Source organism: Tursiops truncatus, chromosome 4 (assembly GCF_011762595.2).
Source record: "Tursiops truncatus isolate mTurTru1 chromosome 4, mTurTru1.mat.Y, whole genome shotgun sequence".
Taxonomy (NCBI): domain Eukaryota; kingdom Metazoa; phylum Chordata; class Mammalia; order Artiodactyla; family Delphinidae; genus Tursiops; species Tursiops truncatus.
In genome coordinates, this window is record NC_047037.1 from 26212538 (window position 1) to 26239738 (window position 27201).

Genomic DNA, 27201 nt, shown 5'->3' on the forward strand with positions numbered 1-27201 from the left:
CAGCACACAGGATCTTCACTGCAGCATGCATGTGGGATCTAGTTCCCTGACCAGGGATCAAACCCAGGCCCCCTGCATTGGGAGTGCAGAGGACCACGAGGGAAGTCCCCAGAAGCACTTTTGATAAAACTAGATTAGACAGAAGCAGAATTAAGAATGACAAATTGTAGAGCACATTTTGAAAATTTCCATGTTTGCTAGCCCTTTCTGTTAATAATCCCTTTGAGAAGTAAAAGAAAGGTAAGTGTCCTTTAAAAAAAAACACATTTGCAAACACTCACAATTTTGCATACAATTTCACCTAATTTACAGACCTCTTGAAGCTCATCCAAGAGCCCCTAAGAAATTGACAAAGCCTGGGGGGAATTCCTAAAGTTCCAGGTTAAGAAGCCATGAAACACTTCATAGCCACTAGGATGGCTATAATCAGAAAGACAGATGGAGTAAAACAAAGGTTGGTGAGGAATTTTATTTTACACTTTATTTTATTTTTTGGCAAGGAACTGGAAATCTCATTCATTGGTGGTGGGAATGTAAAATGATGTATCCGCTTTGGAAAACAGTTTGGCAGTTCCCTAAAGTGTTAAATATAGTTACCATACAACCCAGCAATTCCACTACCAGTATATCCCCCAGAAAAATAAAACATGTGTTCCTATAATGGCATTACTCGTAATACTCCAAAAGGGGAGACAATGCAAATGTTCATCAACCAATGGGTGGATAAATAAAATGTGGTACGTACCTATACAATGGAATATTTGGCAACAAAAAGATATTTGTTACAACGTAGATGAACCTTGAAAACACACTAAATGGAAGAAACCAGTAAAAGACCACATACTATATAATTTCATTTATGTAAAGCGTCCTGAATATGCAAATCTATAATGACAGAAAGTAGATTAGTAGTTGTTGCCTAGGGCTAGGGGGAGAGGAAGAGGAGAAAACAGGAGTGACTGCTAACAGGAAAGGGCTTCTTTTTGTGGTGGTGATGAATATGTTCTAAATTTAGAGTATGGTGATGGTTTGAACAACTCTGTGAATATACTAAAAACAATTGAATTGTACATTTTAAATGGGTGAATTTTATGGTATGTAAATTATCTCTCAAGAGATGTTGGGAAATTAAAAACCAAAGGAAGAAACCATGAAACAGATTGATTAGGACAGAGCCCCAAAATAGGGAAAAAATGGGAATAAGAGTCAAGAGAGTTTAAGGCAAGAGAATGCAGAGTCGGAAGCCATCTGGACATCGATGACAGGTGAAATATTAAACTGACTCTTAAATGAGAAATTAAAACAGAGCCCAGAGGGATTCCTACAGTTCCTCTGAGGAAAGTCAGAGAAGGCAAAACCACTGAAAAATAGAATTTAAAAAATATAGTATTGTCACAAAGGTCAAAGGAAGAATTTTAAGAAGAGGAGCATTACATTCGGTAATAACTGTCAAAATCATGATATTAAAATACTCTATTATTAAGCAGATAGAAGTATATATCTACAACAATGGCATTTTAACCCCAAATTGTTAACAATTTTATTCTACCCACTCATGTACTTAAGTAAATTTGAAAAAAGAAAAGAGTGATGAAATCTTTTGGTAGTGAAAAACACACAGTATGAGTTTACTTGCTACTACAAAATAAACACTACTGAACTAAGCTCAAATAGATTATGTCCCAACTGAGCTGATAAGACAGACATCCAGGGCATTCAGTTACATATCTAAGTTTAAACATATAAAACTCAATTTCAATAGTTTTGAAATTTCAAATCTAATCTGTAACACAATGAAGTATGGTAAAATGTAAAAACACATCTTTTTCAAACCATTAAGAAATGCCGATCACTGAAGTACATTTTAAAATCAGTAGAACTCTGCTTTAAACCTTAGTTATATTTAGGTCATATAAAAATCAGACTGACATTAATTGGATGTACTTACTTGTGTGAGCACTTTGAAAATTAAAAATACACATAAAGAGTTAGCATTTAACATGATCACATTTCAAAAATAAATGAATTTATTTAAACAAAACAAAATACCTATAATGTCTTGAGAAAATAAATCCACTGGATAAATGTAGAAAATACTCCAAATACACATGATTTGGAAATAATATTACATTTTATCCAACGTACATATTATCCAACTTACTGTTCCTCTCCATTAGGGATTATTGTTTCTACTGAATTTATGGGAGTAATTCTGTCATTAAGTTTGTAAAAACCTTTTTAAATATGGCAGAATATAAATAAACAAACATGGGCATCACTAAGGTAAAGCCGACAAAAAAAATTCATGAATACTGTGCTCTCACTTTAGACAATGGAGAGGTCCAGGAGACACTACTCGATTGACACTGGCTCCAGCCATGGTGTTCAGCTGAACTTCAGAGATATAAAGTGTCACAGAAGATGACTGCAGCCGTGTTTTTACAACTTCCAGTGGACATGTCAGAATAGCTCCCACCGTACCACCACATCTACAAAAAAATGCAAAGAACAAAACTTATCTACTTAATTCACAAATTAGTACACATGCGCAGAGCTATGAAACAAATGAACAACTGGGGCTTTGTGAAGGTACTAAAATTTACGATTTTTGATTTTAGAAGACTAAATAATTTTTTAAATGTTTCACTTATTTGACTGTATACAAACACCTTTAGTAGTTAAAAGTAACTGAGCTTAATATCTACCTAGCAAGAATAATTAGCTGAAGATTCCAAACAGTGGGTGTTACTACTGAAATTTACTGGTACGTCACATCATAGCTTTTAAACACTGTTCTAGGGCTTTATTTGGTACTCGTTGCCCAGATATTACTTGTGTTGAAACCTAGACCATTATTTGAAGTATATCCTATTTCTCAAACTCCTATCTTATCTTTCAAAATTCAAGAAATGGTCTTGAGAGCAATATGAAATAAACCACTGATGGATAATCATACATGTCCCCTTATTTTAAATATCCAAATACTCAGAGGCATTTCACCTACAAATAAATACGGAATTTGAGTCTCAAAATCTGTATGTTAGGCCCACCACGTGGGAATCTGTGCAAAGTAGGTAGGCTTAGCTAGGAGAATCCAATTTAAATATAAGGACTGATCACCAAAACAGCAACAAAATACAAGCTCTTAAAGGATATTATTTAAACTTTTTGAAAGTATGTAAGAGACAGGCTGAGTAATTTATTCTTTTTAAATGCAAAACTGGAAAATAATTTTCTCTTAAAGCATTAATAGTTACTCAATGGAGTTCTGAGAACTGTTTTCTAACCAGAGGAAAATCACTCAAGAGACCTCTTACTGCATTGAAAGAGAAAAGCAGACTGAGTCAGAAGTAACCTGGACCTCCAAAACAGGCATTAGAGCAAGAAGAAAGACAGCCCACCACAGAAAGATACTAAACAATTCTACGTATAGAATTTAAAAAATGTGTATATACAAAAGATATAATAAAAGGAAAGCAGGCATGAAAACAATATCATTCCAAAAAAAGTTAGGACAAGAAATCATTAATAAGAGTATTTCATATTACTTTAACAGTACATGCCATCAAGAAAATAAAACTGAAACAAACTTTATGCAATAAAAGTGAAAAATTAACACAACAAATGAAAAACAGAGAACATCCACATGTAAAATGAAACTTGATTCTTACCTCATATCATATTTTAAAAAGTAACTCAAAATGGACTATACAAAACTTCTAGAAGGAAACATTTGGAGAAAAATCTTTTTGACTTTGGGTTAGGCACATATTTCTTAGATTGAACAACAAAAAGCAAACACATGAATCATAAAAGAAAAAAACTGATAAACTGGACTTCACCAAAGTTTAAAATTTCCACACTCTGAAAGAAACTGTTAAGAAAATGAAAAAAACAAACCACAGTCTGAGAGAACTATTTGCAAAACACTTATCTTGTAAGTACTTATATTCAGAAACAAAACTCAAAAATAAAAACAACTAAAAAAAGACGAACAGATACTTCAACAAAGATATATGGATACAAATAAACAAAGATTTTTCAAAATCATTTTTCATCAGGAAAATGCTAATTAAAACCTCAATGAGGTACACTGCACATCTTACTAATGGATAAAATTAAAAAGACTGACAATAACAAGTGTTGATACAGAACAACTAGAAACCTCAAACACTGCTGGTGGGAATGCAAAATGGTAGATTTTTTTTTCTGGGGGGGCCACACTGTGTGGCTTGCAGGATCTCAGTTCCCTAACCAGGTATTGAACCCCGGCCCAGCAGTCAAAGTGCAGAGTCCTAACCACTGGAACACCAGGGAATTCCCACAAAATGGTAGATTTTGGAGAAAAAAAAAAAGTCACAGTTTGAGAAAAAGTCTGGTGGTTTCTTACAAAGTTAAACATATTACTGCTGTACATCCCTGCAATCCCACTCCTAAGGTGTTGACCTGGGAAAAATCAACACATACAGGCATACTTAGAGAGATTGTAGATTCAGTTCCAGACCATCCCAATACAGTGACTACCACAATAAATTGAGTCACATGAATTTTTTGCTTTTTTAGTGCATATAAAAGTTATGTTTACACTATACTGTAGTATATTAAGTGTGCAATAATAGCATTATGTCTAAAAAAAGTACATCTTAATTTTTAAAAATGCTGATCAAACTTGTAAGTTTTTTGCCTTGAAAAAACAGATGAGTTTCTTTTTAAAATTTATTTTATTGACATATAGTTGATTTACAATGTTGTGTTAATTTTTACTGTACAGCAAAGTGATTCAGTCATACATATATATTTACATTCTTTTTCATATTCTTTTCCATTATGGTTTATCACAGGATATTGAATACAGTTCCTGTACTATAAGAGTAGGACCTTGTTGTTTATCCATTCTATAAACAACAAATTTATAAGCTTTTGCACAGTGAAGGCTTTTGCACAGTGAAGGAAACCATAAACAAAACGAAAAGACAACCTACAGGGCTTCCCTGGTGGCGCAGTGGTTTAGAGTCCGTCCGCCTGCCGATGCAGGGGACACGGGTTCATGCCCCGGTCCGGGAAGATCCCACATGCCGCAGAGCGGCTGGGTCCGTGAGCCATGGCCGCTGAGCCTGCGCTCTGCGACGGGAGGGGCCACAACAGTGAGAGGCCCGCATACGGCAAAAAAAAAAAAAAAAAAAAAGACAACCTACAGAAATGGGAGAAAATATTTGCAGATGATGCAACTGACAAGGTATTAATTTCCAAAATGTACAAATAGCTCATACAACTCAATATCAAAAAAAAAACAACCTAATCAAAAAATGGGCAAAAGACCTAAATAGACATTTCTCCAAAGAAGACATACAGAGGGCCAACAGGCACATTAAAAGAAGCTCAACATCACTACTTATCAGAGAAATGCAAATCAAAATTACCATGAGGTATCACCTTATACCAGTCAGAATGGCTATCATCAAAAAGTCTACAAATAATACATGCTGGAGAGGGTGTGGAGAAAAGGGAATCCTCCTTCGTTGTTGGTGGGAATGTAAATTGGTGCAGCCACTATGGAGAACAGTATGGAGATTCTTAAAAAACTAAAAATAGAGTTACCATATGATCTAGCAATCCCACTCTTGGGCATGTATCTGGAGAAAACTCTAATTCAAAAAGATACATGCACCCAATGTTCATAGCAGCCCTATTTACAATAGCTAAGACATGGAAGCAACCTAAATGTCCATAAACAGATGAATGGATAAAGAAGAGGTGGTATTATATACACAATGGAATGTTACTCAGCCATGAAAAAAAAAATGAAATAACGCCATCTGCAGCAACACTGGATGGACCTAGAGATTATCATACTAAGTGAAGGAAGTCAGACAAAAAGACAAATATATGATATCACTTCTATGTGGAATCTAAAAAAATGCAACAAATGAACTTACAAATAAACTTATGGTTACCAAAGGGGAAAGGGAGAGAGAGGGATAAATTAGAGTTTGGCATTAGCAGATACAAACCAGTATATATAAAATAAACAACAAGGTCCTACTGTACAGCACAGGAAACTATATTCAATATCTTGTAATAAACTGTAATGGGAAAGAATCTGAAAAGTATATATATAAAAATAACAATCACTTTGCCGAACACAAGAAACAAATACAACACTGTAAATCAACTATACTTCAATTTAAAAAGAAAGAGAGAAAAGCATACAATTTATTTAAGTTTTATGTGTAAAACTTTATAAGAAAATGAAGACCCTAAGAAGTGGCTAAAACTGAGCATTTTTATGCTAGGTTTGATGAAGAATGGAAAATCGTGGGAAAATGTGATAGGACAGAAAAAGGGTATGAGCAAAGAAATAAAAATGCTGTTGGGAAAATGGTTCTGATAGACTTGCTCAACACAGCGTTGCCACAAACCTTTGTTTTAAAAAAAAAAGGCATTATCTTCAAAATACAATAAAGCAAAGTGCAATAAAACGTGCTATGCCTGTATATGTCCACACAAAGACCTGTCCATGAACGTTTACAGCAGCTTTACTCTTAATAGCCAAAAACTGGAAACAACCAAAATGTCCATCAACTGATGAAGGATAAACAGACTGTGGTCTATTCATACAATGGACTACTGCTCTGTAATAAAAAGCAGCAACCTGGATGAATCTCAAAAACATTATGCTAACTGAAAAAAAACAGCACAAAAGGCTTTCATTTTGTAACATTTTCATTTTTATGACATTCTGTAAAAGGCAAAAAAACTAGAACAGAAGTAAGATCAGTGGTCACCAAGAGGCAGCTGAGGTGGGAATAACTGACTGCAAAGGGCATGGAGAAATTCCTGGGATAACAGAAATGTCCTATGTTTTGATTATAGTATAGGCATACATCATTTTATTGTGTCCCACAAGTATTGCGTTTTTTAATAAATTGAAGGTCTGTGGCAGCTGTGTTGTTAGATGATGGTTAGCATTTTTTAACAATCAAGTATCAATACATTTGGGTTTTTTAAATTTTATTTTATTGGCAGCGCCTCGCGGCTTGCAGGATCTTAGTTCCCCAACCAGGGATCAAACCCATGCCCCCTGCAGTGGAAGCGCGGAGTTCTAACCACTGGACAGCCAGGGAATTCCCAGCAATCAAATACATTTGATCCTTGAATAACCTGGGTGTTAGGGGTGCCGATCCTCTGTACAGTCAAAAATCCACGTATAACTATATAGTCAGCCCTCCTGTATCCGTGGCTCCACATTTGTGGATTCAACCAACCATGGGTTGTGTAGTCCTATGGTATGCATTTACTGAAAAAAATCTGCCTATAAGTGAACCTGTGCAGTTCAAACCCGTGTTGTGGTGTGCGGGCTTCTCACTGTGGTGGCTTCTCTTATTGCGGAGCACGGGCTCTAGGCACACGGGCTTCAGTAGTTGTGGTGCTCGGGCTCAGTAGTTGTGGCACACGGGCTTAGTTGCTTCGCGGCACATGGGATCTTCCCGGACCAGGGATCGAACCTGTGTCCCCTGCATTGGCAGGCAGATTCTTAACCACTGCGCCACCAGGGAAGTCCCCAGGTCATCTGTATTTTTAAATTAAGGTATATATGTTGTTTTTTTTAGACATAATGCTATTGAACACTTAATAGACTACAGTATAGTATAAGCAAACCTTTTTATGTACTGGGAAACCAAAAAATTAGTATTTCTCAAAAATTCCATTTATGACTTTAAATAGGAAATTAAAAAATTTAATCCCCCCAAAGAAAAGATCAAAACCATGATTATATTTTCAGAAATCAAGCGTCAATTAGACAAATAGTAGGGCCATAAAAGATCTGAAACAAAATTAAGCAGGCCAACGGAGAGTTCTACACTCAATGAATAAGAAACTGATATTTTTAAGCAGCTATGAAATAGGCTTAAAAACCTAATTATAGGGCTTCCCTGGTGGCGCAGTGGCTGAGAATCTGCCTGCTAATGCAGGGGATATGGGTTCGAGCCCTGGTCTGGGAAGATCCCACATACCGCGGAGCAACTAGGTCCGTGAGCCACAACTACTGAGCCTGTGCTCCGCAACGAGAGGCCGCGATAGTGAGAGGCCCCACACACCGCGATGAAGAGTGGCCGCCGCTTGCCACAACTAGAGAAAGCCCTCGCACAGAAAAGTAGACCCAGCAAAAATAAATAAACAAACTCCTACCCTCAACATCTTCTTAAAAAAACAACAACAAAAAAACCCCCTAATTATATATAAGGCCCAAGGAGAATCTTAAAAACAGAAGCCATAGTTTTTTTATGTTAATTGTTGAGGCTACATAGTAAGAGATATGAATCATCACAGTATACACTTTAGTATATACTACAGAACTCAAGAGAGCCTACATGGTAGACCACACTGTATTCACACTACAGTAGTGATTTATTTATAGTAACTCATATTTGTTTTTAATTCAAATTTGCCTAGCTTTTTGAAAGCTGTTTAATATATTTACATAAGCTTATTGAACATAAACCCCAATAGACCCCAAATTTGTAATAAACATGCAAATTTATATTCTGTAAAACCTAAAGAATATGTCCTTGGTTTTCACAATGAACATGAATTACTTGCATAATTAAAATAAACAAAAGCAAAAAGCAAAGTTAGCACATTCACAGGAATGACTACCTATATCATACTCAGTCATTCCTGGTTCCGAGAGAATAAACACATTACACAAAGAAAACAACCAACCAACCTACCAGGGAAGAACAGTATCTATGCCTCACAGGCTTGTTGTAAGGATAATATACGATAATGATATAACCCATGACATGACACATAGAAAGTACTCAATAAGCATTAGCTACTTAAGTTGTCAGCATCTATTACTGATTATAGCCACTAAATTTTTTAATTTTTTTTTTTGGCAGTACGCGGGCCTCTCACCGTTACGGTCTCTCCCGTTGCGGAGCACAGGCTCCGGACGCGCAGGCTCAGTGGCCATGGCTCACAGGCCCAGCCGCTCCGCGGCATGTGGGATCTTCCCGGACCGGGGCACGAACCCGTATCCCCTGCATCGGCAGGCGGACTCTCAACAACTGCATCACCAGGGAAGCCCAGCAACTAAATTTTTTAACAGAACTATTACAAATACTTTATGGCAGACGACAGACATATATACTATGATTCCTAAAAAAAACACTTCAATAAATAAAATACATGACGATCTAAACTGTACAGAGCTGCGGGGGGAGGGCGGTTTAAGTGGGTGTATACACAAGCACTTACACTGTCCTGAAGCAGTTTTACATTATAAAATGCAATAGGTATGTAGTACAGGAGTGACGCTCCAGTGTTTCTCATGCTGCTTTTTATCTTAGTCATTTTAAAGTAATTATTTTGTACACTGAAATCATCATAATTGATGTAGAGAACAAAACTACTGCTGTCAATAAACATTTAAAAATCTCTATGTATGAAAGCAGGATTAATTACATTAGATTTATCTCTTCACCATGTCAAAACTCACTGTCTAAAGGAAAATGCCACAAGGACAAAGAGGAGAAATTAACACGATTTCAAGCAATGAATCAAATGGGAAGGATTAACTGCCTTGGCAAAGAGGAAGAAAGGCTTGCAGAAACAAATACCAGAGAGAAGCAAACAGTTTTGCCCTGCTGAACTCCTTACAACAGGCCTAATGACTAAGTGCACCAAGTACTCAAGATGGAGGTAAGGCTAAGAATTTAAAACAGAAGGACTGGCTGATGGGTAATGTAGCAAAGCTAGGATACCCAGGTGGTATTCTCTTCCTCCCCACCATGGGTAAAACTGTATTCCAGGGCAGAAGGCTAATTTTCTGAAGCACACGAACTCAAACTGTGAGCTCAGGTTTAGCGGGTACAATGGATGCAAAAAACCCACATCAAGTTACAATATTGCAATCTTTCATTATACTGGAGACAAAGATCTCATGAATTTCTAGAAAGAGCAAAAGGTCGCAAACACAGGAAAAGTCATAATAGCATCACACTACTCAACAACTGCAGAAGATTACTTATTCTAGAATTCTATGCCAAACCTAACTATTAAGCAGATAAAATAAGAAGTTCCCGCTGGTAAGGAGACATGGGGGAAGGGGGCAGGGAAACGGTTTTTATTTCAGCAGCTTTTTTTGTAACTATACGTATAAACTTCTTTATTTTTAAATAAATGTTTAATCATAATTTTAGCAGTAAGTATCCTTTAAAAACAGCACGGGTTTTTAACTGGAGAATGTGGTTGATGTTTCTGGGACCCAATGGACTCCATGAAAAAATGATGTATTTGCGCCAGTGTCTTTGACTCAGAACTCCAAAATCAATCCAGAATCTTGACCACCTCTCAACATTTCCACCCTGGTCTAAGCCACAATATTTTGTCGAAGTTACTGGACTAACCTCCTAATTAGTGTCTCTCTTCTTCTACCCTTACCCCACTCCCTCCAATGTATCTTCAATACATAAGAGTGACTGTATTAAAATCTTGTCAGATTAAGTCACTCCTCTGCTCAAAACTTTCCAAAGACTTCCTATGTCATTCAGAATAAAAGTCAAAGTCCTCACAATGGCCTACAAGATCTAACACAATCTGATCTTCCCTGATTCCTCCTGATCTCATCTACTATCCACCTTCTCACTCACTCTGTTCCAACCATACTGGCCTCTGCTCTAATTCTAATTATTAGAGTTTAACACACCAAGCATGCTCCTGCGGTATTGGAGGCTAACGATCATCAGTTCGAAGGGAGATCAAAGGATAAAGAGGCCTTCTGATATCCGACTATCCTCAAGTCTCACTGGTTCTACATTCTAAACTTCCTCTTATATTTCCCCTCACAATCCACACTGCAAGTGCCTTAAAGCAGGGCCTCATTTTATTTCTAGCCTTCTAGCTGGTCCTGAGTCCCTCCTGATCCAGTGATGTGGCCAATGTGTCAAGATCAATTGCAAGGTGTCACCAATGTAATTTGCTACTAACGAAAGTATTAAGTTGGATGCTTTACTGGTAAAAGAAAAAGTTACAATTCAAAGTCTCTCATTCATTTGCTTTAAATGCTTCAATTAGCAAAGAATTCCAAGGAGAGAACAGCCAAGTTTGATAGAAGAAGAGCATATAAATGTGTTATTCTGTAATATCAAAAATCTAGAAAGGGGACTTCCCTGGTGGCGCAGTGGTTAAGAATCCGCCTGCCAATGCAGGGGACATGGGTTCGAGCCCTGGCCTGGGAAGATCCCACATGCCGTGGAGCAACTAAGCCGGTGAGCCACAACTACTGAGCCCGCGAGCCACAACTACTGAGCCTGCGTGCCACAACTACTGAAGCCCATGTGCCTAGAGCCCGTGCTCCACAACAAGAGAAGCCACTGCAATGAGAAGCCCGTGCACCGCAACTAAGAGTAGCCCCCGCTCGCCACAACTAGAGAAAGCCCACACATAGCAATGAAGACTCAATGCAGCCAAAAATTAAAAAAAAAAAAAAAAATCTAGAAAGGAGGTTTCTAAGGTTATGAATCAAATAAAACTGTAAAATGCCCCTATACCCTTGGTATATCCACATTAGAAAATCTCAACTATGTGTTCTTCGTAAAACTATTTGGATCAATGCCAATTTTAAAGTTTCAAAGGCAAATGTCATACCTTTTAAAGATATGAGGCCAAGGTTGCTTGGTGAGAGTCAGGTTATCATGTAACTATGCATTGATTTTAGAGAATATTTAAGGATTGTTTAACATGGTTATCACGAAACACCTTTACAAGACATTTAAAACTATTCTATTTTCATGATGTTTGAGAAATTATACAATAAGTAAATCAAGTCACCCCAGGAATTTACTGGAATGTAGACACATTTTTAGCCTATGGTAATTCGGGAGTAAATGTGTCAGAACTTTCAAGTGTGGCTTCTACTTGTTTACTGTATATAATGAAGATAAAATTTTTTGACATGCCAGGGGTTCTAACTACTCAAGGGCTATGGATCCCCTGAGTAAAGCAATGGCTAAAAGCTGCTTAGAATGGAAAAAAAAATTTTTTTTTTTGAAGCTAGGCACAATGGAACCAAGAAACTGGTTAAAAAAAAACAAAATGAAACAATCTGGAAAAACAGATCTTTAAGAAAGAGAAAGGACTCTGAGGGCCCTAAGATACTCTCCCTCACCCAAGTTACAGCAACACAAGAATCAGAAATGTGGGAGGTTGGGGGAAGATAGGGAAGGGGAAAAAGAAATTGTTCACTAAGTAAATATTAGTAACAAGCAGATCAGTTCAGCCATGATGCCAAGAGTCATAAATCCCTAGGTCAGTGCAGATGCAAAACCTGATCAGCAGGATAGCCTCAAGGGCCTGAACCACTAGATTCAGTTCCCCTGGCTTTAAAGAACTTAACTAGCCACACCTATGGAGGAATTTAAGGTGCCCCAGGTTTCTGCTAAGGAAAGCATGGGTCAAGGAAAAGAAATGGGATTCTAAGACTGTGGCTGTTACACATATATCTTTGATTCTGACCTTTTGAGCATGTATGGATCAGGACACTTGTTCTGAATAGGCAAAGTTAATTTATAAATGGACAAAATCTATTCTGACTGGGTCCACAATATTTGTGTGTATGTGTATGTACGTATATACACACATATATATGTATATGCAGGTACTTTAGAAATATATTTCTGTTAACATTAAACAAAACTATTTTGTCAGACAACTGCAGTGTCTAGCTTTGTAAAGCAAAGTGAATAGGTTAAAATATTTTGTCATTTTTCTGCTGCAGGTAACACTCCCCTGTAATTTCCTAATTAGGGCATTAGTCATATTAAGAAATACCACTAAGAAAGAGATTCATTAAAATGTTAGCTATAGGGACTTCCCTAGTGGTCCAGTGGTTAAGAATCCGCCTTCCAATGCAGGGGACAAGGGTTCAATCCCTGGTCAGGGAACTAAGATCTCACATGCCATGGGCCAACTAAGCTGCGTGCTACAACTACTGAGCCCACATGCTCTGGAGACTGGGCACCACAATTAAGAGAGAAGCCCGCGTGCAGCAACGAAGAGCCCTCCTGCTGCAACTAAGACACGACACAGCCAAAATTAGATAAATATTTTAAAAAATTAAAAAAAAATGTTAGCTATAGAGTTGCAATCTCAAAACATGTAGCCTGTCTCTGAAATTCCATAAAAATCATTTAGAAAGTCTTACTAAAGATTGTTTCTCTGATAGTATATTTGTAGAGGTTATTTCTTCTGAAGCTTTAATGTTCAGGCAAGAAACAAGTTCTTGAAGAATGAAGGACATATTCTACATACTCGACAGACTAACTTATGAAAAGTCAGATATGAGAGTGGATGAAAATAATGGTATTTGGCTGGGGGGGTACATGTAGTGTTTCTCATGCAGGAAAAAAATTAACAAGCTAGGCTTATTTGAGATACTAAAGCAAAATCAAAACACTGATAAACTGAAAAAAAAAAAGAAAATGTTAACCAACAACTTTGATAAACATGGAAACACAGAAGTAAGCCATTATGATACAGCCCAAGATGTGGATGTATAGTCTTCAACGTAAGGAAAAACAATGATATCAAGACTAAAATTCACTACAGAAGCAAAATATGCTGAGGGTATGTGGTAGTTTTAGTAAAAGTAACACCGCCCACCCAAATTACTGTTTTGTTTCTTTGATCCCCCTTTGTAACAAATCTCAAAATCCTATTTACTGTCTCTAATTTCTCTCCCACTCCCATCAGATTTCCCTCCCCCTGCTCTGCTTTGGAAACTGCTGATCAAGGTAACCAAAGGTCTCCACAATTGTTAAATTCAATAATTAATAGCTCTCAGACCTCATCTTAATGGACAATAACACATGTCCTTCCTAAATACTGTATATTTGTTTCTTCACTTGACTTTCAGAACACATTTTCTTGGGCACTTTTTAAGTCTACTTTGCTGGTTCCTGCTCTGCTGCTGATCTCTTTTGCTGAAATTTCCTCTCTTCTGCTCTATATTCACTCCCTTACTGACCTCGTCTAGGCTCATGTCATCATCTATGTTCCACCAACTATTAAATGTGTTATCTCTAGTCCAGAGCTCCTTCCTGGAGTTACCTAATATAACCAGCCACCTAAACAACTGGCTTTTTGCTTCTCTACTTCTCAAATTTTCGTCTTAAATGGAACTACATACTGATCTTCCCCCAACCTTATTCCATCCACAACCTTCCTTCCCATCTCAGTTAACAGCAATTCCCTCCCTCTAGGTGCCTAAACTAAAAACCTTGGAGTTATTCTTGACTTTTCTTCACACACCACATACAGTACATTACAACCTTCTCTGAAGAACCGTTACCTCTCACTTTGATTACTCCAGTAGCCAAATCATTTCCCTACTTCTGGCCCTGCCCTATGTACAGTCTATTCTAAGCATGGTACGACCAGAATTTGGCTTTAAAACTCCTGCAATGACTCTTCCCATTTCAGAAAAGCAAAAGATCTTCAATGGCCTAACAATAGCCTACTACTCTGGCTATACTTGCCTCATTTCAGTGCTCCTACCCTACTTAGGAAGAGGCCTGTTCCCTCTGAATAGTTAACTCTCTCCTCTCCAGGTCTTCGTTCAAAAGTCACCTTCTCAAAGACTCCACTGTCCTCCTCCTTAGAACTACAGTGCACCCCCATTATTCCCCTTTATCCTACTCTACTTTTTCCCCAACCATGGCACTGAAATCTTTTAGTGTAACAATTCAACGCCCCCTTTCAGATAACTGTGGATATCTTTCAATATTACAGTGAAACTGGGCATGTGGTAGGCTCTTGAAATTAGCTGCAATATGGAATCTGAACTATACCAATAAACTTTTCATATTGTTACATTAAAATCCATTGCTTTATTTTACATTCTGAATCTTTTACCTATGCACTACTTTATAACATCATGCATTGGTTATTTGAAAAATATTGGTTCACTGGATTATACAGGTCTTCCAAGTGTAGATACGTTTTGTGATACAATATTTTAAAAATTACATTTTCTATCTATTCAAGATTTCAAGGGACTTCCCTGGTGGCGCAGTGGTTAAGAATCCGCCTGCCAATGCAGGGGACATGGGTTTGAGCCCTGGTCCCGGAAGATCTCACATGCTGCAGAGCAACTAAGCCGTGCGCCACAACTACTGAGCCTACGCTCTAGAGCCCGCGAGCCACAACTACTGAAGCCCATGTGCCTAGAGCCCATGCTCAGCAACAGGAGAAGCCACAGCAATGAGAATCCCGCGCACCACAATGAAGAGTAGCCCTCGCTCACTGAAACTAGAGAAAGCCTGCATGCAACAACGAAGACCCAACGCAGCCATAAATAAATAAATAAACGATAAAAATAAAAAGATTTCAAAAATTCTAATTTTTGCTTGAAAACTCAAATTTTATCATATGGCAACAAATGTTATCATTTGTTGTGGTTTTTCTTGAACCAACAGGCCCACTTCTTTCATTTTTTGAGAAAATATCTGACAAATATTCAAGTCTGAATTGTCATAGTCTCTCTATCAATTGTTCTTTTAAGACTGGTTCTCATGAAAAAAGAGGCTAGTTCAGCTTGAGGATGAAACAATTGTAGAAATGCTTTACTCATGTTTCCCATTTGCCAAACAGAATATGAAATGAAGATGTGTACTCAAGAGTCAAGATTTTTTGTTTTGGGGCCGTGCCATGTGGCATGTGGGATCTTAGTTCCTTGACCAGGGATTGAACCCACGTTCCCTGCAGTGGAAGCGTGGAATCTTAACCACGGGACCACCAGGGAAATCCCAAGAGTCAAGATTTAAAACATTAATTTTTACTGCTTCAAAAACATTATTAAGAGACCCTGTGTTTTTAAATTGCAAGTGCTAGTGACTACTAGCACAGTCTGGTGATGCTGCCTTGATGTATGCTAAGGTAACAGCAGCTTCACCAGTCATTGTTTTTGCACCATCAGTCCAAATGTCAACACAGTGAAAAGGCAAATAATGTGTTAGTATTTTTATGAGAAGAGCTTTAATGTCTCAGACCACCAAAAAGGTCTTGGAAACTCCCAGGCGTCCCTGACCCACAATGCTATACTACACTAAACCCCTTACAGGAAAATAAGTTTGAGAATACATCAGGATAAGCAAATTACCTTAGTCTTGCAATCTATTAGTAAGAATTAAAATGTATTTTTAAAAAGAAAAAAAAGAAAAAGGTTATAAAAATTATGGAAATAAGGCTAATAAAAAATGTAGACCAAGTGTAAATAAACCACATTATACTTTTAAGTAGTTTACTTCTGCCCTGATTTTACAAGGAAACAGGTGCAAGTAATTTAACAAATATTATGACAAAATTTCTACAGAATCAACATTATCTGACACCCAAATGGAGTTTCTTCCTGAATAAATGAAAAATAAATGATTTGATAAATGAATGGATTGATTAATTCCAGGATATAAAAATAAACCATTTCTTAGATAATCTGAAATTACTAACTATATGTATTAAGCTCTCGCTGTCACAGGAGCTACAAAGGAAGGAAATTCATCCACTTAAATGTTGAAGGTTTATTCCTCCCATTTGAGGCAATCTCTCTCTCAAATGGAAAAAAACCCAAACTGCCTCTTGGTGGACATATGCAGCTGACACACAACTAAACAATGTAGATCTATAAAAGAATTTAAAAACATACTGCTTACGTCTTCATACACAAACATATAGTGTTATTAAAAGCATAGCTAAAATTAAATCATATTTACACCCTTTTGGGGCAGTTGTGAGTAGCCTCCGTAACTCAATCAACCTAACCGATGACCTTACAAACTCTGAATATTAACCCTGACAAAAACATAATGGGACCAAAGGGTGTGTTAAAGAAAGCACGAGTTATGCATGTGAGTCGGTCACCCAGACCCAAGGTCCAGTGCTAGTCTGTTTCAAGTTTTCCTGATTTAATAATACATCTATAAGGCTACTAGAAATCTGAGATCTTGATAAACACATATTTGAATAAATACGATTATAACCATCAGGAAAACAATCCAAAGGCTCCACCTTAAGACAATTTTTGTCTAAAGATTAAATGCCACTGTGAAAGGTTATTGGTTATTGCACAACGGCTAATAAAAAGATCTCTCGCCTTGTCTCTATCTTGTTATTATTAAAGTAAAAAATAAGTTTCCTAACTCCTAATTTACATAATTCTATCATGATAAAAAAATGAAATCTAGTTTTCTATGAAGAACCTCCAAAAAATGATTGCCTAAATATGCAACTTTGAGATATACTAGACATCTTCAATTAAGAACAATGTTACCCACAACTCAGTTTGCATTTCCATAATGCTTAGCATACAGACTTCCAAAATATTCTACAGAAATTTTATACAGAAATCTATTCTAAATGATTTCATTTAATATAGAGCTGGGAGGTTCTTCAGAGATAATTTTAACTCTCATTTTACATGTATGAAAAGCTGTTTAATGTTGGGTAAATTTTTTATACCTTGGTATTTTCCCATATTTTGAAGGGGCAAAACCAGATGATCTTTACCATCCTTCCTAGTTCTACTGTTTCTCTAAAAAAGGTAAGCCAAGTTTTACTGAAATGACTTATGAGACCACATATAAACATGAAAGCGAAATGGGATGCAAAAGAAGAAAATTTATAAGGCTGAGTACCTATCTTGTGTCAGGACCTATAAACAAGTACTTCATTTAATACTCTAAAAAACCTGCATATGCTAGGTTCTTTTTTGGGGGGTAGAGGGGCTCCTAAATCTATTTGGGTTTAGATGCTGCAAAAATGCCCCATTTCTGTTTTTAAAGAAAACGCTAACCATAAGGGCCTTGACAGGCATTAGTAACAACAACGTGGCTGATGATCCTAATCCAAACTGGGAAGTTAGTGCAATCAAGCTAACATTTCAAGTAAATTTTAAACAAAACTTGACATCTGAATCTTGAATGCAGAGCAATAAAAATGTTAGGACCTAGAATAGGGCCTTAGAGATCACTTAGTACAACGTCTTCATTTTACAGATGAAGATGAATTAAAATCAAAAAGCGTGTCCATTTTTCACCCAAAATAGTGGCCAGAAGTAGATGCGTGGTATCCTAACTTTCAAAAATTACCTTATGATCTAATTATAGGAGGGAACCCAATTACTTGCACATCTTTACAAGAACATCTACATGGCTAATCGTTTTTAAGAAATGATTTAATTTGCCAAGATTATTCTTACGTATCAGAAATATAGAAAGCAAACCCTGCCTAAACCGTGTCTCACGAATTAAACGAACAGTATTAAATGAAAAGTATTTTAATGCCAGAACAGTGCCTGGCCCATAACTGGTGTACAATAAATGTTCAATGAATGTGCCAACTCGAGGAAAGTACTGTCATCACTGGCAATAGAGTCCACACGTTTAACTCCAATCAAGCCACTGTGAATAGAACCGCCTATGTATTACTTTAATATTCTTAAAGTAATCGATTTAAAAACAAACTGTATGCTTTAAAGGGATGCGACTTTATATGGTCATAATGGCAGCAAAGCGCCTCAGCATAATTCTCCGTAGCCATTTTTGATAAGACTGTGATCCTACAGATAAAAAGTAACTCCTAAATTTAAAATTGTTACGACTCTCCAAATAATTTGGAAAGAACCACCTAAAAAGGAGACTAAACTGGGTGAACAAAAGATCTGTAGTACTCAAGCTGGCAATCAGGGAACTGAGACTTTAAGTTTAGTCTTAATCTTGTACACACAGTAACTACTGCCAAAGCTTCTGACTTCTCCCCTACCCCCCACTTTCTCCTTTTAAGCTGACGAAAAGCAGCGGCTGTACAAGACGCCTGGTTCTCAGGAACAGAATCCGACCCCAGAAGCACTGTCGCTTTGTAGCGCATCTCGCAACCTGGAGAAAGGAAATTTTCCAAGACCTAGAAACCTACAGCTATTGCGGGCGACAGAACCCCAAAGCCTTCCAGTTGGCGCCGGAAGCCCCCTGACGACCCACCGGGGCCGAGGAGGGCCCGGAAATCAGCTGCCGGAGATCCGAGGCGGGGCGTGAGCGACGTGAGGCAGCCCCACAGCCCGCGCGCCAGGGACGGAAGGAGGAGGAGGCCCGGCGCCCATTTTGTGCTCGGCCTCCGCACTTCCCGCTTTCCCCCCCCAACGCCGCCCCGGCCGAGCAACCTACGTGAGGCCTGCAGTTACTGGCCTTCCACGGCCCCGCATCCCCGACGTCCGCTAGGCCGCGGCGCGTGAACTGGGCCTGCGTGGACGCCAGCCCCGCCGGCCACTCTCTAGGCCTCGTTCCGGTTCCGCGGGCCCAAAGCCTGACGTCCTAACGGCGTCGCCCTCCCACCCCTCCCCGCCTCGGCCTCAGTCCCGTGGGCTCCCTCAGCTCCCCCGGCTCCAGTCCCCTCAACCCTCCCCGCCCGGGCCTCACTCGGTTCCCGGGGCTGAAGCCCCTTCTCCCTTCTCGCCCGCGTCTCAGGCCACGGCCCTCGGCCTCAGCCCAGCGCCCTCAGCCCCAGTCTGCAAGCCCCTCCTGGGACGTACCCTCCGGCAAACAGATGCACCAGCGTGTCCCTCTGGCTCATTCTCTCTCCCGCATGTCCTCCGGGCGCTGAGGCGGGACGCGGTTCCGGCCGCCGCGACGGCCGCAGCTTCCGCTCCGGACTGGAGCCGCACGGCACCCCAGTGACGGCGACGGGAACTGACGGAGACGCGGCTGCAGAAGGCGACCGGCGCGGCCCTCTCCGCCGCGCTGCAGCCACGCCGCCTCCCACCCTGGCTAGGTTTCACCACTCGCGCTAGAGGGCAACTCGGCGGCAGCGGGGGCGTGAATATTCCGACCCTGCCCCCCCCCCGCGATATAAACAGAAGCTACCATTGGTCCGCACTGCGTGACGTGAAGCAGCCGGCATGCCTCTTTCACGTGATCGCTAAGGGGTTTCTCAATGGAAGGGGCCGGGAGGCGGGGCTAGAGCGCGTGCCCGGAGGGTAGTGGGTCACCAGGTCCTCGCACTTAGTCCTCACTCCCGGAGGGCTGCACCGGGTGCAGCCTGGGCCCGCGCAGACATGGGGATTCGAACTTCACGCTCCCGGCCCCGACCACGTGAGAAACGACCTGGATGCCCGGTAAGCAAGCGGAGTTGGGACGCTAGCCTGCCCAGTCTATGATTTACTTTTTTTAGACTATTTTTTTTTAGAGCTGTTTGACGTTCACAGCAAAATTGAAAGGGAGGTACAGAAATTTCCCATTGGCCCCTGCTTGATACACGTTTTAATAATTGGGTCTATGACCCAGCATTTATGCTTCCTGGTGTCTACCTCAGAGTAGCACTCAGTGCATGGAAAGGCTTATACAGACACTCGTACAGGATCACAAACAACAGTACGGTGTTTACAAACAATGCTTAGTATAGTATACTATTAGTGTAGAATAAATATTCTTTATTTTAGAAAGAATAAAGAAACTGGCATTTACTCATATTTCTAACCAGCAAGTTTTTTCTTGTATGTATATACAAGAAGGTCAAAGACTGAGGGAAAGAAAATGTTTTATCCCTCTGCAACATGATTAAATATTTTAAATTTTTGTTAATTAGTAATTATTTCTAAGGTGCAGAAGTGCAGGAAATAATATAATATAATCTGTATTCATCACCCACAATGAACAAATGTTGATATTTCCCACCTCTTTGTTTGGTAACTTCCATTTCACCTGCAGGGTCCTCACCACACTTTCCCACCCATGTGGGATTATCCAGGGCTCACCTTCCTTTCCTTCCAAGACCATTTCCTTCACGGAGACCTCCCTGATTGCCTTAGCTCTCTATGCTCATTACCTGCTCCTAAATTCCCACAAAATGTACAGACTGCGTGTCACTGGCAAGTGTGCATCTACTCCACAGTAAATGCTCATCTGTAAAATGGGCATAAGAATACCTACCTCACAAGGCAGTTGTGGGGACTAAACACCTTAAAATTATGTAAAGCACCACAGGAGTGCTATGTAAGTGCTACCTATGATAATTAGTAATATTATTTTACTGCATTGTATTCTTAATAGCAAAACTGGCAGCAGCTAATATTGCTTGAGCACTTACTAATATGCCAGGCTCTGATCTGCAGCATTCTCTTATTAAACTCTCACAACTGCCCTATGAGGCCATTGATATTATTCCCCCAATTTTTCATGAGGAGACTGAGATTTAGAATAATTGACTAGCCCAAGATTATCCAGTTCATCCAGAAAGAGATTGGATTTGAATCCAGCAGAATCTCTCTGATCCCAGAGCTTCAGTTACTGAAGTAATAGCTGCACATTAGAGAGGGAAATTTTGAAAAAAAACAAACGAAACTCCAAAAAGTAGGAATAAAAATTGACACTCTGGCCATACTTCCCCCAAACCCTTGTATTAACTTTTGGTGGGGGGGTTAGTTCTATCTTTTTTTTACAGCAGTTTTATTGAGGAATCTTTCACATGCCATAAAATTCACCTGTGTATAGTGTACAGTTTAGCGGTTTTTCATATATTCTGATGGTTGTAGAGCCATCACCACTACCTGATTCCAGAACACTTTCCTCACCCAAAGAGAAACCCCACACTTGTTATCAGTCACTCCCATTCTCCTCTCTCCCTATCCTCTGCCAACCACTAATCTACTTTCTATGGATTTGCCTAATCTGGATTTTTCATATAAATAGAATTATACAATATGTGGCCTTTTGTGTCTGGTTTCTTTCACTAAGCATAATGCTTTCAAGGTTCATTCATGTTGCAGCACACATCAGTACTTCATTCCCTTTCATGACTGAATAATAGTCTGTCGTATGCCTATATCACATTTTGTTTATCCATTCTCAATGGATGGCCATTTGGATTGTTTCCACTTTTTGGCTGTCATGGATAATCCTGCCATGAATATTTGTGTACAAGTTCTAGCATGCAGATACGTTTTCACTTCTCTTGGGAATATACTTGGGAGTGTCATTGCTGGGTCATATGATAATTCAATGTTTAACTTTTGGAGTAACTGCCAGACTGTGTTCCAGAGTGCCTGCACCATTTTAGATGTATTTCTTTTAAGACAATGGCTGTAGCTCCATGTTTTGGGCATAGTGAATGCTGTGGTAATTACATTTAATGGAGCTTCTGAAGCTGGTAAGGAGGGAGCCCAAGTTCTTATGTGGAGTAAATTATTCCTGTAAGAGCAATAGCAATTCCTAATGTGACCGTTCATTTTGGAACCTCATTCAGATGGCATCGTGGAAGGAGACTCTGCCCCCTGCACATTCCGTCCGGTAGCCCCTGGGGCTGCCCACTGGGGTGTGGTTGCTGAGGCCTTCATTTTTGTGGGGATTCCAGGGTTAGTTGGCTGTCATGTTTGTTGAGGTTCCACTGAACTGTGTCATCTGCCAGCTGTTTTATAATTTTCCTTCCTCGTTGCTGTTGGCTAATATCTTTAAGTGATTTCTTCAGGACCAGCACACGATGAGGTTTCTTGAGCCCTTGCCCCTTAAACAACCAAGCTTCTAGGTGCTTTTTCAGAATGATATTAAGGCAGGGTGGGTGGGGCTAAGTGAGCTTGCTTTAGTGTCAGGCACACCTGTACCTCTTCCAGACCCCCCCCCCCATTCCTACCGAGGGGTCTTCTGGGAGCTGTAGTTTTTAACTGAATGTAGAAAGAGAAGCTGATGGGGAAACTGTGGGTGGCCACAACTGGTTACTTGGCTCAAAACAAACAAATAAGCTCATTGTGAAGTAGAGGGGACTGCTACTTTATTTCCTGATTGGTACTAACCTCAAATTTTAATTGCTGCTGAACTGCAGGAGACAATCGTTCTAGACATGGCAGTTGAGGAGGAGGGAGTGATTGGAGGGGGGGATTGGTTTGGTATGCACTCCTGCACTCCACACCTCAGGAACGTTATTGCATGTGGATCGGCTGCTTTTAGAAGAGTATTGCCCAGAAGAAGAGGTGTTTGGTTTTCACAAGCCAAAGATATACCAAAGTATAGAGGGCTGCTGTATTTGCAGAGCTAAATCCTCCAGTTCCCGATTCACTGACAGTAAACTCTATGAAAAGGACTTCCAGAGCTGCTTTCGGTTACATGAGACTTGATCAGGAGACACCTGTAATGCCCGTGTCCTGCTGTGAAAAGGTGGAAGAAATTACCATCAGGATCAAAAAAAAAACAACTGGAATCACGTGGTAGATGCAAGGGCAGGACCCAGTCTAAAGACTACACTGAAACCAGAGAAAGTGAAAACTCTTATCTGGAAACAGGATAAAAAGCAACCAGATCAGCAAACTGCCAAAGGGATTTAAACGTGGTAATTCTGATGCTCACAGTACCACCTCAAGTGCTTTTCCAGCTCAATCTCCCTGTTATAGTAACCAGTCAGATGATGGCTCAGATACAGGGATGGCTTCTGGCTCTAACAGTGTTTTCCATTTTGGATCTCACATACTGGATACGACAGAAAATATGCTGTGGCATTATCTATAAAGGCTGTCTTGGGGAAGTCCTCATCTGACACACATCTATTCAAGTCTTGCTGCAGCAATGAGAAAGCAGCTGCTGAGAAGCCGGAGGCACAGGGGCCAGAGCCTCTGCCCATCTCCACTCCTGCGTGGTGACAGGTTTATGTAGAAAGGAAACAAAAAACAATTTAAATTTTGGAAAACAAAGCAACAAAATGACCCTCCTATTTTTAACTTGGATACCTGCTATTCTACCAAATGACGATTTCTAGAATAGTTGGTTTTTTTTAATAGAGTTTTTTTTTAAATTTATTTATTTTATTTATCTATTTTTGGCTGTGTTGGGTCTTCGTTGCTGTGCGTGGGCTTTCTCTAGTTGTGGCGAGGGGGGTCTACTCTTCATTGCGGTCCGCGGGCTTCTCATTGCAGTGGCTTCTCTTCTTGAGGAGCAGAGGCTCGCATGGACTTAGTTGCTCCGCGGCATGCGGAATCTTCCCGGACCAGGGCTCGAACCCCTGTCCCCTGCCTTGGCAGGCGGATTCTTAACCACTCCGTCACCAGGGAGGCCCTTAGGATAGTTTTGAGTGGGTTATTTTTCCTTCAGTTCCACAAACTCTGAAGCCAGTGTCTAGCTTACTAAAAGAAAAAAAAAAAGTACATAATATCGGGTTGGCCAAAATGTTCGTTTGGGTTTTTTCTGTACGATGTCATGGAAAAACCCAAACGAACCTTTTGGCCAACCCAATATTTCAGATGCTGAGTATTTCATAGGAAAGCTGAATGAGGCTGTAAAGTGCTTTTAAGTCTTTTTTAAAAATCCCCTTGGGCTTTCCTAGTATCCATTTATTAAAAAAAAAATCCCCTTCTAATGAATGAAATTAGGGGAATTTCAGGGGACAGAGGGGATTTGTTTTATGATAAATGTATGTAGTTTTAGTCTTTCTATATTCAGAAGCAGTGGTTGGAGCATTTTTTTAAGATGGCTGGCTATACTTGTTTTCCTTCGTTATAATAAATTTGTCATAACTCAGTAAACATGGACTTGCCCCTATAGGTAGTTGTTAATAACTTTGAAATATTAAGGTCTTGCCAAGGTTCTGATGATTCAAACCTGTACGACTGAATATTAAGCAGGACAGGCTAAGCTCTCTGGTGCGAATATCTTGAAAGAGTAATTTCTAAAGCTACAGAGGTAACTTGACTGTATATGTTGCATCCCGTGTCACCTCCCTCCATATTGATGTTTGATAAAGTTTTTAATTTAGATGAAACTTCTAAAGTGGAAGTTCCTCTTGGGGAAATGTCAAGTCTTTAGGATAAGCAGTCTTATATGAATAGTACCAAAGCATTACCACTTGGTAGAGAACACACTCTATTAAAAATGTTAAATTATCTGAAAAATAAAATGGCACACGAAAAAGCAAAGTTAATGCTTCTTGGGGCACATTTCTTAGAGGGCTTGCAAGTGTGTAAATACTTTGTTTATGTTACATGACTGGTTTACTGTTACTGTTACTGTTACTGTTTACGGTTACTGTTCATCTGTTACATGACAGATTTTCCTTGAAAATCTGCACAATTCACTTTTAGCTCTGGATTACTTCAGTTGACCTTTGTGAAGGTTTTATCTATGTAGAATGGTTGTTCGACTTGTTTTAACCTATTAGGGCTTTGGGTTTTTGTGGGTTTTTTTCATTTTATATTAAAGTAAAATTCTACTAAAAACAATTTTTTTTAATTGCTATGGGCTGAAGAAAAGTTCTTAATAGCTATTTGTGGGGAATTGGAGCACAGATGGACCACCAATGCCATTTTCCCCCCACTTAGCCTTTGTTGGTCTTGTAGGTACAGAAAATTCATATGGGTTCTAGATTGGCAACATTAGTTTTAAATATTTGGGTAAGATTTAAAAAAAAATCTTTGTGTCTTTTTAGCTTTTAGTGGGAGGTTGGAGAGATTGTTTTATATTCTCAGCCAGATGCCATTAAAGTTTTTTCCTTATTTTGCTATTAATAAAAAGTAATACCTTCAAACAATACAGAAGTGCATGAGTTAGAAATTAAAATTGTCACTTCAGCCTCTCTTCCTAAATCCTACTCCTCAGAGGACATCATTGGTAAGAGTTGGGTAAGCGTCCTCCTGGGTACTTGATGCCTTGATGGTAATCATCTCAAAGAGCTTCAGATGTGTACAGTACTCACCATGTGCCAGGCCTTGTTGGAAGCACTTTTCATGTATTTTAACTGTAGAACCCAATGAAGGACATTTTATAGACGAGGAGACTGAGATACAGAGAGGTTAGAGGATTTGTCAAGGTGACTCAACTAGCACGTAGCTGAGTTGGGATGGAAACCTAGGGAGTCGGGCTACAGAATCTGTACTCTCATCCTCTATTCTGCACCATCTCAATTGTTCATTGGTTGAATGAGAATATTAGCTATAGTTTTAAAAAAAAGGGGTGGGGTGGGGTGGGGGAGAGGGGGCTTTTGAGAGAACTTAAGGAGATGTGGTGCCCAGAGGACGAAATGTATGCTTATATCTGAGCCCCAGATGGAGTCATGAGGGCAGTGGCTCCCAAATGCAGGTTTCATGTCCCATTGAGCCACCTCTCCCATCAGCAACATCAGTTACTCTGTGTCACATTTCAATTCAGTCATGGTTAAAGGCCTTCCTTAGATACGCAGGTGATAAGCAGAGCTCACTCTGGAAATATATAAGGAGCTGGTAGAAAATGGATTTCCCCCAGAAGGATTCAGTTATCTTGTTGGAAACACTGTCCACCAGGGAGCAATTTAGGAATGTGTCCCAGGTGGCTTGGAGAAAAACCCAAAAAAACAAAATACGACTTTTCCTACCCTCCAGGACAGGAGTATTAGAAGGGTAGTGACACCTTGCAAAGAAATGCATAGATTTTGTTGAGATAGGGTGTAACACACTTTTGTGTGGACAATGCCTGGGACCTCAACGGTGTGTGGTAATGCAGAAGTTGTGCCCTGCCTCCCATTTAAGAAACCATCTAAGGGCCTTACCAAGGGTCCCTGCTTTTTTTTTTTCTGTTTTTTTTATTGAAGTATAATTGATTTACAATGTTGTGCTAATTTCTGCTGTACAGCAAAGTGATTTAGTTATACACATACATACATTTAAAAAAACAAATTTATTTATTTTATTTATTTGTTTTTGGCTGCATTGGGTCTTCGTTGCTGCACGCGGGCTTTCTCTAGTTGGGATGAGTGGGGGCTACTCTTCGTTGTGGTGCGTGGGCTTCTCATTGCGGTGGCTTCTCTTGTTGCAGAGCACAGGCTCTAGAGCGCAGGCTCAGTAGTTATGGCGCATGGGCTTAGTTGCTCCATGGCGCGTGAGATCCTCCCGGACCAGGGCTTGAACCCGTGTCCCCTGCATTGGCAGGCGGACTCTCAACCACTGTGCCACCAGGGAAGCCCCAGGGTCTCTGCTTTGCAACCCAACTTGCCTGTTGGCATTTGAATCTTGCTTTTAACATTAATGCTTTGTTTTTATCTCAAAGTAATAAAGGCAAACAAACAACCCAATTCAAAAAAATGGGCAAAGAACTTGAAGAGACATTTCTTCAGAGAGAATGAAAAGATGCCCAACATCACTAATCATTAGGGAAATGCAAATCAGAATCACAGTGAGATCCTACTTCACACTGATTAGGATGG

The 27201-nt window shown here is 39.6% G+C and overlaps 1 protein-coding gene, 1 long non-coding RNA gene and 1 pseudogene across 4 annotated transcripts in view; 2 read left to right on the plus strand and 1 right to left on the minus strand.

The window, feature by feature from the left end:
- Nucleotides 1-19780, minus strand: part of SLC25A36 (solute carrier family 25 member 36) — a 40935-nt gene extending 21155 nt beyond the window's left edge. Inside the window, exons 1-2 of one of the 2 annotated variants that reach the window (XM_033855349.2) lie at nucleotides 19583-19780; nucleotides 2325-2489 (exon numbers count right to left, since the gene is read on the minus strand). In XM_033855349.2, the coding sequence (XP_033711240.1) occupies nucleotides 2325-2489; nucleotides 19583-19623 (206 nt within the window). In that variant the 5' untranslated portion in view covers nucleotides 19624-19780. The remainder of the gene's footprint in view (nucleotides 1-2324; nucleotides 2490-19582) is intronic. The other variant, XM_033855348.2, reaches the window with a different exon arrangement.
- A 180-nt stretch (nucleotides 19781-19960) lies between these two features.
- The window catches only part of LOC101332943 (uncharacterized), a 73327-nt gene continuing 66086 nt past the window's right edge, over nucleotides 19961-27201 (plus strand). For both annotated transcript variants that reach the window (XR_012331329.1, XR_012331330.1), the window contains exon 1: nucleotides 19961-20164. This is a non-coding gene — a long non-coding RNA (uncharacterized lncRNA). The remainder of the gene's footprint in view (nucleotides 20165-27201) is intronic.
- On the plus strand, nucleotides 22177-25181 carry LOC141275677 (SIN3-HDAC complex-associated factor pseudogene; annotated as a pseudogene).